General features: G+C 36.9%; 2 protein-coding genes across 2 annotated transcripts; one reads left to right on the top strand and one right to left on the bottom strand.

Annotated features, from left to right (window-relative positions):
* The first annotated feature begins 1371 nt into the window (after positions 1–1371).
* Positions 1372–4128, top strand: LOC18043630 (pentatricopeptide repeat-containing protein At1g59720, chloroplastic/mitochondrial). Its single transcript, XM_024185461.1, has one exon. It carries the CDS (start codon positions 1481–1483, stop codon positions 3323–3325), a length of 1845 nt encoding a protein of 614 aa, XP_024041229.1. The 5' UTR covers positions 1372–1480; the 3' UTR covers positions 3326–4128.
* A 100-nt stretch (positions 4129–4228) lies between these two features.
* LOC18043629 lies at positions 4229–10673 on the bottom strand. The gene is made up of 4 exons (XM_006438490.2): positions 9429–10673; positions 6489–7118; positions 6053–6344; positions 4229–4643 (listed from the first exon to the last, which is right to left on the bottom strand). The coding sequence occupies exons 1-4, from the start codon at positions 10059–10061 to the stop codon at positions 4603–4605; spliced, it is 1596 nt and encodes a 531-aa protein (XP_006438553.1). The 5' UTR covers positions 10062–10673; the 3' UTR covers positions 4229–4602.
* Between the last annotated feature and the right edge of the window lie 1477 nt (positions 10674–12150).

Below are 12150 nucleotides of genomic sequence, written 5' to 3'. Positions count from 1 at the left end.
ATTTGTTATCTCATTTAATTTACTTTAATATTACGTTAAGTTCCTTTGATGGTTAAAAAATTTAAAAAGAACAAAAAATCCTCTGCTAATATGATTGACTAGATTTTGAGTTTGAATGTATTTCAGAAGCCGCAGCAGCTAAAGTTACATTAACCCTCGAGTAATCTTTTTAGTTGTTTGATTGACCACAATTGTATTGTTGAACCGTTCGATAACTCACTTACACCATTCCTCCACCAAACAAACAAACAAAACAAATCTCTCAGTGTCGATTAGTTTATTCTAATCGAGTCAACTTTATTTTATTTTACTGTAGGATCATGAATTTAGTGAATTTGATTAGAATTAAAGTTGTAATCTATCTATAACATTTTGGGCATGTGACAAGTGTTGTGATTGTGATCAATAGCAGCAAAAACTTGACATTAATTCTTAAATAATAATTAATCATACAGTCTTTCAGAAGTCAACGGTAATAACAAGCACCTTAGGCTAGCAAAAATGACATTAAAAAACGAACGTGCAGTGCAGTAGTAGGAATTGGGAAATGAGAGGAGTGGTAGTAGTAATACATTAAATTTAATTGTTAGCTGGAATGCACCGCGACGCAGTAGTATCTATGAAGTTGGAAGATTGAAGTTCCATTGTTTTCTGATAACAATATCTTACCTATAATTAATAAGATAGCGTTATTCCTTACTCAGTCCTTACCAATAAGAAAATAATAAGAGGATTATCCCCCTAGTCCCACTTCCACTAATGATTTAATCAATGATAATTACAAATAAAGTGATTATTATTTGCTTTTAAAGTGATTATTACTCAGTCCTTACCAAAGGCCGAGTGGTCAGGGCAGTTGGAGGGCAGCAGTTCGAACCCCCACAAATGCATTGTGGGGATATTTTTTTTCTCAATTAAAATTGAGTGAAGGTAATTTTCTTTCTTATCCAAGAGTGAGAAATAGACATTTATCGAATATTTATGAGGGTTAAAATCTGAGCAGAGCTCCATTAATATTGATGTAAGGCATTGATGTAAGTTGGTCCTAGTAACAATCTAATTTGTAAATATCAATTATAATCTTAGGTAATATGAGTTGTAGTTTGAGCAATAGTCTCATGTAATAAAAAAAATAAATAAATAATGAATTCTCAATCATTACGGCTCGGTCGGGGTGGATGTGTGAAATAAAATATAATGTAATATGAGTTATAATTTGAACAATAATCTCATGTAATAAAATAAATAAATAAATAATGGATTCTCAATCGTTACGTCTCGGTCGGGGTGGGTGGTGAAATAAAATGTAATAAAAATAAATAATAAATAATGGATTCTCAATCATTACGGCTCGGTCGGGGTGGGTGTGTGAAATAAATAATAATATAAAAAGCTCAGTAGCAGTCTGGGTGTTTGTAGGGAATGCCCAGCAGCAGCGGCAGTAGGCAGCAGGCAGCAAGGAGCAGGCATAACTAAGAAAATGGCTGTGGCAATTGTACAAGGGGGCCCACCAACTCCTCAAACACACTCGCACTCTATCTTCAACAACAACAGAAATGAGGGTTCATTTAACAATCACAGCAGTCTTCTCTCTTCCTTAACCGAATGTAAAAGCATGTCACAGCTTAAACAAATTCACGCTCAAGCTCTCCGTACCGCGTTGCCTCAGCAACACAAAACGCTGCTTATTTACAGTAGAATCATTCACTTTGCGTCCTTTGCTGACCTTGACTATGCATTTCGTGTTTTTTATCAAATCGAGAACCCCAATTCCTTTACGTGGAACACTCTCATCAGAGCCTGCGCGCGAAGCGTTGATGCCAAGCCACAAGCTATCGTGCTTTTTCAAAGAATGATAGAGCAGGGAAACGTTTTGCCCGATAAACATACCTTCCCTTTTGCTTTAAAAGCTTGTGCTTACTTGTTTGCTTTCTCTCAAGGAAAACAAGCGCATGCCCACATTTTTAAACGTGGGTTGGCCTCGGATGTGTACATAAATAACAGCTTGATTCATTTTTATGCCACCTGTGGGCACTTGGACTTAGCAAACAAAGTGTTCGACAATATGCTTGAGAGAAGCTTGGTTTCGTGGAATGTCATGATTGATGCCTTTGTTCAGTTTGGTGAGTTTGATTCTGCGTTGAAGCTGTTCCGTCGAATGCAGATTTTGTTTGAGCCTGATGGATATACATTTCAGAGTATTACAAGTGCTTGTGCTGGTTTGGCTACTTTGTCTCTTGGTACGTGGGCACATGCTTATATTTTGAGACACTGTGACCACAGTTTAGTTACCGACGTTTTGGTTAACAATTCTTTAATTGATATGTATTGCAAATGTGGGTCGTTAGATATAGCTCGACAGGTCTTTGAGAGCATGCCTAAACGTGATTTAACTTCATGGAATTCGATAATTCTGGGATTTGCCTTGCACGGGCGAGCAGAGGCAGCTTTGAAATATTTTGATCGCTTGGTCGAAGAGGAGAGTTTTTCGCCCAATTCCATCACGTTTGTCGGTGTTTTAAGTGCTTGTAACCATATGGGGATGGTTAGCGAGGGCCGGGATTATTTTGATGTGATGATAAACGAGTACAATATTACACCTGTACTAGAGCACTACGGCTGTCTGGTTGATCTTCTTGCTCGTGCTGGGAACATCGATGAAGCACTTCATCTTGTGTCAAACATGCCAATGAAGCCCGATGCGGTAATATGGAGGAGTCTTCTCGATGCTTGTTGCAAGAAACATGCAAGTGTCGTGCTAAGTGAAGAAGTGGCTAAGCAGATTATCGAATCTGAAGGAGGCATTTGCAGTGGTGTTTATGTGCTTCTGTCAAGAGTCTATGCGTCGGCTCGGAGGTGGAATGATGTTGGGTTGGTTAGGAAATTGATGACGGATAAAGGCGTAACAAAAGAGCCTGGCTGTAGTTCAATAGAGATAGATGGCATTGCTCATGAATTTTTTGCGGGGGATACCTCTCATCCTCAAACTAAACAAATATATGGGGTTCTGGATTTAATTGATGAAAAACTGAAATCTAGAGGGTATACACCAGATTATTCACAGGCAGCCATGGTTGATGAGCTTGACGATGGCAAACAAAGCTCACTCAGGCTGCACAGTGAGAGGCTTGCCATTGCTTTGGGAATCTTAAACTTGAAACCAGGCATGCCAATTCGTGTTTTTAAGAATCTTCGGGTATGCAAGGACTGTCACGAGGTAACAAAATTGATATCCAGAATCTTCAATGTTGAGATTATTGTGAGAGATCGTGCCAGATTTCATCACTTCAAAGATGGTTCATGCTCGTGCATGGATTATTGGTAATTTGGTGATATGACAGTTGGGTAAAAGAATTCATTGTTCATAATCATGCAAGGCAAGGTATCGTAGTGTTAACAGCTTGTCTACCATCACCTCAAAATCCTACCTGTAAATGCTTCCATAAGCAAACTCAAGTAAGCGAAGACAATCTCTATACCTCTATTTGCAAATTGCTCTCACAAATTGGCAGAATGGAAAGGATCTGTTGTAACTAAATAAGATGTCGGCATAAATATTGTCCTATAGAGAAGCTCGAATAATGCTCACTTTACATGCACATCAAGCAACTACTCTTTATCATTATGAGTTGAATGAAACATGGGCTCCAATTTCTGGCCTACAGGCATTAGGTATCCTTGGGATTTTCCTGTGTGCAATGTTTGCTCCTTCCACATGATGAAAAGACCCTGAATTGAATATCAATCCATACATGAACATTAACCGGGCGCCAACCACCATTATTTATAATTTGTTAAGGCTAACAAGTCAATCAAATTGGAATCTTGATCTGCCACACCAGCCTGTAAAGCGTCCAAAGTTCTACATCATTCTCCTTTAATTATTTATGTTGTTTATAAATATTACATTTTCAATCAAATCATTAGCTCCTCTAATTACTCTCACATGATCCCCTGTTCCAACTCATCTTCTCATTTGCAAAATGCATCGTTCCCCACAGCCGCACCGCTATATCACCTAGAGCATTGATTGCTTTTCCTGGTCGTTATGCCTTGTAAATATTCTATTCTGTTTGAGTTCTGTTCTATCTGCATTTCTATTTCCCACAGAATCGACATAACTCAGCAAACTACCATGCCTGTGATCATTGTGATGCAGGTATTCGCTTATTGCATGCCTTCATTCCATTGACGGTTATATGCGTAAGAAGAAGAAAAGCGAGATATGTCCAGCCAACAAATCATTTATTTACAAGACTGCATGCACCCGGCAACATATATTTTCAAACATCAAAAAGGTTTGACAAAAAATATTTTACAACAAAATTGATTAATGAACCAACAAAGACATGAAACAATTCTTCCAAGCAGAATGAAGTTATGGATATCATAAGGGGCAAAATAGTACTGTAGTGATCCTCAGCCGCCGCAAGAAGACTTCATTCACATATACTTCCCTCCACTGGACCACTGAAATTCAGGCTATATAATCACCATTTGCTAAGGTAACTCCTTTATATTTCATCAACTCTTGAATGCTTTCAAATACCAATAGCATGATTTGGAATATACAGAATTGTGACAATGACTCGATGTGTCTTACTAATCACTTGCAGTCCGTTCTTTCAAAAATTCTCTGGCCACTGATACAACAAGGAAAAGAAGGTAAAAGGTAAGGCATAAGGACAGAGGGAAGCCACAATAGACAATGATAAATGGAAGAAATATCGAGGATATGGGAGTTTACTCAGTGAGCTAATGCTTCAAGTAAAATTATCAATGATTGCAGCATTATCTTATTGTCACCAGCAAACTTTTACGAAAAAGGGACAACTATCATATGCTTAGCATGCATTTCATAACAATACACCAGATTTAATAAGCTCAAACCAGAGATATAACATCAATTGCATCCCAGACAAAAAGGGTGAAATACCAAATAAAAAATTATTAATCAACTTTTGCAGAAGTGAATAATGGGGGCAACCTTCCTTACAGGAGGGAAAAATACCAACTAAATATAAAGAATCTTTGACATGCTCATCTAAGTGATATCTTCTATTAAAAAATGTGTCAGATTTTGGCCCGATGCATAAAACATACATTTCCACCATAGCAACAAGAAACTAGATCCTAAAGCTGTTGGAGAGGATTGAAGGAACAAATATTTAGGCCTATTTTTGTTCTTCTAGTTTTGTTCTACGAGCTTTTCCACAATCTTAAATGCTTTCTGAGAATGTAGACCCAGCACTCTATCATGAGTGAATTGCTGGTGCAAACCAACAACTTATAAACTTGATACACAATACTAGTCCCAGGTACCCACAAATGCACAGCATTCCAACTCCTTCCTAGACCAATTACACATCTAAGAGCCCATAGCCACTTACATTCATGGTTTTTGAAACCCCTACATTATCTACACTTACCTGTAAATCAAATATATTGGCTGGAAAAAAGAAGGCTCATCAAATGAATTTTAAATGCTTTTACACGCTTATTACCACAATGAATTGATTATATGATAACTTAAGAACTCTTGCCGTCTTACATGTGTTTCTCTCAAGTTACTGAACCTATATTAGGCCATAGGCATCATTTGAATTAAAGGAGGCGAAAGGAAGAATGAAAATGGCGGCTAACTTAGATGAAGTAAAAATGAAAAAAAAGAAAATTAATGTCTAAAAGCTAGAAACATTTTCAATGAACTACCTCATACACCATAATATAAACAAAGTTTCTCATGATGAAGTACTGAAACAAGCAAATATAGGACAATACAACTAGCATTCCAATAAGAAAGAAACTACTGAAACCTCAAAAGTTTTGTTTTGAGCCAAAACAGAACACAAAATGAACAATCAACAAAAGTTGTTACCATGAGCATCAGAGTAAGTATAGCATGCACCAAGATGGACACATGTAGCGTTGAGAAAATTAAACTATTAAAAACATTCCACAGAGTTTAGAATATGCAATTTGTAAATAAACTGGATTAAAAGAAAGTATCAAAAGACAATCAAATTTGAATGAAAACGGGGAAAAAAATTACCTTTTGAAGATTGTGGAACTACAATAACATGCATATCTGAATTGTTTGGAGGAAGCTGCAGTCGAAGAGGATAAAGTTTTCCATTCAATGGACTACGAGTACACACGACAATATCCTGTATACCCAACTCTTCTCTCAATTTTTGAGTCAACTCATCAACTCCATTTCCTTTAAAGGTCATAGCAAAGCCCTGCAATGAATCATCATCAACCTCTCCAGTCTCGTCTGCCATATGGTAATATATGGTCCTCCCTTCAGACTTTGGAGGCGAACCTACATAAGAATCATTCGACTGAAAAACAAAAAATCACAAACAAATTAAACAAAATGAAAAGAAAAATTAAAAAAAATAGAATTAATTAGACTATAATATATATTTAAAAAAACAAGAAAGAAAAAAATATAAGGTAAAAATAAAGGATGTCAATTCTCAAACCTCTTGTCTTGAAAATTTGCCCGAATTGATTGGAACAGAGGAAGGTGAGGAGGAGTAAGAGTTTAAAGAATCGGAATGGGAAATAGAGGGTGGAGGCGGAGCTTGTTGTTGACCGGTTGGAGATGGAGATGGAGAGTGAACTTGAATCTCAACAACATCGACATCCCACAAAATCCAATCTTGAGTAGCAGTCCTATGAGGGATATCATGAGTGACAGAGTTTCTCCAAGGTGGCAACCCCCCGTTGGCTCTCAAGAAATGACCGTATCTCGTCTTAAGCTTCACTTGATTGGCTTCCCTGACGGGTTCCCACTCAACAGAAGAATCAAGCCTCCCGGGCACTGACTGAATCACTTTCCGACCAGTCATCCCTAGCAGGAACGGCTGGTTCGAAGCCGTTAAGTACTTCCCGTAACAGCTCTTGAGACGGATTATGTTCTGGGATCCGGGAACGGGCTCCACGGTCCATTTAGCGCTCTTGGAAGATCCGTTACGGTCTTGGGTAACGGACTCTTCATCTTCCTCGGCGATGAGAAACTTGTCGTGGTGGCTACGTAGACGCACGGCTTTTGCGTTGTGAAAGAACTCCATCCCGCCTTGGATTCTGTTGGATTTAGGTTTAGGCACTGTCTGAAAAATTATATACCAAAAGATATTAAAAATCCTTTTTAAGACAAAAAGCGTTGAAAACACACTTGAGATTTGAGAAGTGGTCTTCTATCCAAAAATATGAAAACAGATATTATTAATTAATTAAGAAGGATTTAAGATGTGTGTTTATAGTTTTCTCTCTCTTTCACATGTGCAAGCAAGCAGCTGTTGAGGAGTTGTTGTAATTAATATGAAGACATTTTATTTATATGCGCCATGCTAAGACGATTGCTTCTACTTGTAGAGGCGGTCTTGGTCAGAAAGAGCCAGCCAGCCACCAGCCAGCCAGCCATTAGCCCTCTAAAATCTATAGACTTGAAAAACTTGAAAACAGGAGAGGTGGCACGCGGTGAAATGAAAATATGGACACCGGCCAGTCACCACTCACCAGCGCCAGTTACGTGTGGTTACATTGTTGAATTATTTTATTGACTTTCGCGTCGGCGTTAATTAGTTTCGTGTGAGTTGAGTTTCCTCACTTTTGTCACACATGGGTCTAATGCAATGCTCCGGAGATTTCTTTCGTGCAGCTTAAGAGAAGCTGGGGGGTACTTTCGGACATTCAAGGCCAAACTTATTACAACGTTGAACTGGTCAACGTTTCGACGCCTGAAATAAATTTTACAGGCTACAGGGTAAGGACTTCACAGACTTTATGTTCTTCATATATTTACCGCCTACGTTAGCGCGTATCCATTTTACGATTTTTTTTCCATTTTTTATTTTTTTATTACACTAGAAACATGGGTTGGGTAAAAGTTTGGTTACCTTTTCATTATTACGTAAATTAATTACTGAATTCTGGAGATACTTACTCAAAGTGGCAGCAAAACAAATCTAACTTAATTTGGAGATGAGAAAGGCTAGGATTTTACTTACTTTATTAGATAGATATAACCCTTCAACTGGTTAAGGAGATGCCCAATTTAGAAATTTTGAACCTGAGTTAGCAACAACATACTTCACAAGCAAAAGTTTGTACATCTTATTGTTTCTTTTCGTGTTGGTTATATTTTTCCTGGCCTACATAAAGTTAATAGAGAAATATGTGGAGAGGGTGCTGGTGGTTCGTGACAAAGACAAATACCTTCTACTGCTGACAAAGTGATGACATGATTGGCATGACACGCATAATGGGATATACAGGAGTAAAAACTTGGGCAGGTTCATGTGCTTAATTAAAGTTGTTTGAGTAGTGCGGTTTTGTGCTTTCTAATATTTGTTTAGATTCACTTGTAGTGGAGTGTGAATGAGTGATCCACATAACTCAGAAGTGTCATTTTATAAAAATGACACACAGTGTCTACTGGTGAAACATTTTAATTAATCGTGTTAATATATATGATTTATGACATGCTAAATTAAGTTTCATAACAACAAAGGCACGGCCATATATATGCATAAAGTTCGTTTAGTCTCTATATTTTGAAGTTAGTGTCCGTTTAGTCCCTATATTTTTTAAAATACCTCAAACCATCCATACCAATAAATTATTGACACTCTTGCCATTATCTTTTATTCCTTTTAACTTATTTTTACAATATTACCTTATTATTATAATTTTTTTAGGCATTATTAAAAAGAAAAAAAATAAATTACCAGTTTAACACCAAAAAGTAAAAAAATAATAAAAATATATATTAATTTTTGTGGAACACTCTCTTAAGTTAAAATATTAATTTTTCTACAAAAATTGATAATGTAATTTTTTACAATATTAATTTTTTAGACATATGTGAGCTTCCACAAAAATTACTATATACCTTTTTTTTATATTTTATTTTTGAGTTTAATTTGATAATCTAATTTTGTATTAATATACAAAAATTATTATAAAAGTGTAATATTGTAAAAACAAGTTAAAAAGAATAAAAAATAATAGCATGAGTGTCAATATTTAGCAACATGGACATTTTGAGGTGTTTTTAAAAATATAAAAACTAAATGAACACTAACCTCGTAATATAAGGACTAAACAAGCTTTTACCCTAAATTGTCACTCGTATGTCAATGCATCAAACATGCATACATACGTATATATTATTTAGCACTTGTCCTCTTATCGTAAGATATAATTAACCTTAGATTAAAGTGACCAGCTAAACTATTATTATATGTCTGTGTCAATCATATATAGCAATAGCAACAATAATTTAGTCAATTATTGTATCCGACACTGACTATATGATCATCGTCTTCTAGACAAGAAAATAATGAAGTAATAACGCAGAAGATTAAGCAAATTAATAAATTATCTAACAATTTAAGAAAAAGAAATGAAGAACATACCTTGTTTGGAGATAAAAGTGAGAACCTGGAACGCTTAATCGGAGACACAGCTGACAAGGGAGACCCAGGGGCGGAACCCAGAGCCCCGTCGGACAAGACGTCCAAAACATCATCAGAAACCGAGCTAAAGCTCGAAACGGACGACAAATACTCCAAAAAGGAGCCCGTTTCGGGGAGTTCGACGGACTCAACGTCCCACAAAATCCAATTCTTGGTGGACCCAGTATGAGGCTCGTCATGAGTCAACGAGTTCCTCCACGGTGGCGTGCCGCCGTTTGCACGTAAAAACTTACCGCACCAACTTTTGAGCTTGATTTGAAAGCCGTCTCTGATGGGCTCCCACTGAAATATCCAGTCCATGTTCTTTTCTTCAGGAACAGCTTGGACAACTTTGTTGCCAGTCATGCCCAGCAGAAACGGAATATTAGAAGCCGTCAAGTACTTGCCGTAGCAGCTCCTGAGACGAATAACGTTGCCTTTGTTCTCAACTAACTCGACTATCCATGTTGCTTTTTTGCCGGATGATGCTCCGTTTCTGCTCTGACGCACCCTTTCCTGATCGTCGTCCGCGACTAAGTACTTGTCCAGATGGCTACGTAGCTTGACTGCTTTGCTTTTGGCGAAGACCTCCATGCAATCAAAAGTAGTGCTACTTAAAGTTTGGGCGATCGAGGACGAGGAGGAGAAGGAGAGAGTACAAATCTTATAAATTTAATTTATTTTTTCAATTAATATTTCGTAGTGTAAATTTATGAAAAGGCGAATTTGTTTGATATATTTGTTGTTGGCAATTTCTGATTTCTTAATAGACTAGAATACATTATGATATTATATTATGGAAGCTTCAGAAAGCGACGAAGATGCCAATGAAATTACTTTTAATGAGGTGAAGACCCAAGACTTCACCAGGGGACCGGGTTGACCATGAAAGTTCTGGCCTTCTGGGACCTGGGGCTGGGCTGGGTCGTGATTGACGATTTATTGGATTTCCAGGAAGCAAAGTGTTATGTTCACACGCTGAAAGAGCGTTCGCAAGTCGCAACTGTGTCTTCGAAGCTGAGTGCGTGCGAGGAGAAACCCAATTGGTTGGATAGGCGGATTGGTAGTTGCGCACTTGCGCTTGCTGACATGCACCCGCACCTGCACAGCAGTTTTTGGACACGACGCGTGGGTTATTTGTGTTCTTGTTCTTGTTGGTTGTTTGGTTAACAAGTTTCTTATCGTCTTCCTCTAGAAGCAGAGATTTAAGACTGAGTCCGACTCGTGGATACAAATGAAATTTCGAAGCATGGCAGGATAATCGAAGTCGTCATCAAATTATGTGATTCACGCCGGATAATAAAAGTCATCATATTCACTAATATATATATATTTTTCTCATCGATTTTTATTTTATAGTAACTATAACTTTTTTTCTTATGAGAGATTGATGCAATTTAAAAGTCATAATACCTTAATACCAAAAATGCTTTCAAAAAAATAGCTCCATTTCTATTACTATATATTTTCCTTTTTAAAATTTTTTAATTAAATAATTTCTTTATTAAGCTACAGTAAGCTCCGTAAACGGAAGAACTTTTTGCTCAAATATAAGAATTTCTGAACTGAATCAAGAATCAAAAACTTGATAATTTCGTATTGATTATCAAAGATTCTGAGAATTCTGGCTCGCTTCTAAGAGTGAGCATTTACGCACTGAGCTGGCAACTGCAATTGAACTAAAACTATTGGGCCCTGAAAATGACAATAAGCTCACAGTTACAATGGCGTCTCTACTAATGCCCAAAATTATTTGAACCTACAAACGCTCAAGAATAATCATGAACTAATTACTGCTTAACATGAACAGGAAGGACACTGGTTTTTATTTTATTTATTTAAATATACCCCCAATCCTTTTTGACACTAACAATATACCCAACAAAATCCTGCTAAATGAATATTTCTCAAGGAGGTGAAAATAAAAAAAAAGAGTACTTAGGACATTGATCTTCATACGATGAATCCTTATGTGAGAATATAGACATTAATGATATTAAAAATATGGGTGAATTTATGTCAATAAAAGTCAGATTTACTTACTATTTATATTTGAATCAAGTGTAAATAAATTCATATGACGGAAGTGGAGTATGAAAGAAAATATGCACTATTTTGGGGGGAAATTTGGCGTTGATATGGACTAGTGAGCTCATGACACATGATCAAGAGAAATCAATAGCGTCGAATTGATCAGATAGCAGGATAGCTCAAACGAATTGAAAGATAAGCTTCTTAGAGAATGACGGGTTTGATAAATACATGCAACACAAATGGGCATTCTTAAAATCGAAATTTGATGGATAGAGTTAAGACATAAAGATAGAGGCATGCCATCGTGAAAAATGAATAAAATATCATTCTTTTGGGTTGGGAGGAAGAAACGAATGAGAGTATTATTAGATTCCTTAAGCAAAACAATGATGATAAGCTCATTAACTATCGTCTATTGCTTTTTGAAAAGAGCAAGACCACAGATGTTGAGGAGCCTGCTGCGTGGCCAATTATGTAGGTAAAAAGGCCATTCAGAGCTTCCTTGTCTTCCAAGCTTATGGATGTTACCATCAAAGGAGAGACAAACGAAAGTACTAAAATAACCTCACATGAGGGAAGTCAATCAATGAATATTTGCCAAGTGTCTAAATAGACCAAAATGACTATCGCTGACTTCACCTCTAATCTC

This window comes from Citrus clementina, unplaced genomic scaffold (assembly GCF_000493195.1).
Source record: "Citrus clementina cultivar Clemenules unplaced genomic scaffold, Citrus_clementina_v1.0 scaffold_4, whole genome shotgun sequence".
Taxonomy (NCBI): domain Eukaryota; kingdom Viridiplantae; phylum Streptophyta; class Magnoliopsida; order Sapindales; family Rutaceae; genus Citrus; species Citrus x clementina.
This window is presented reverse-complemented; position numbering and strand designations above follow the sequence as displayed.

What these genes read in the sequence shown, in the direction of transcription:
- LOC18043630 (XM_024185461.1), top strand. Translation starts at nt 1,481, where the DNA reads ATGGCTGTGGCAATTGTACAAGGGGGCCCACCAACTCCTCAAACACAC.
- LOC18043629 (XM_006438490.2), bottom strand. Translation starts at nt 10,061, where the DNA reads ATGGAGGTCTTCGCCAAAAGCAAAGCAGTCAAGCTACGTAGCCATCTG. An exon ending in GCAAATTTTCAAGACAAGAG is followed by an intron (nt 6,345 to 6,488) that starts GTTTGAGAATTG and finishes TTTGTTTTTCAG; the next exon opens with TCGAATGATTCTTATGTAGG. An exon ending in AGTTCCACAATCTTCAAAAG is followed by an intron (nt 4,644 to 6,052) that starts GTAATTTTTTTC and finishes TTGTTGTATCAG; the next exon opens with TGGCCAGAGAATTTTTGAAA.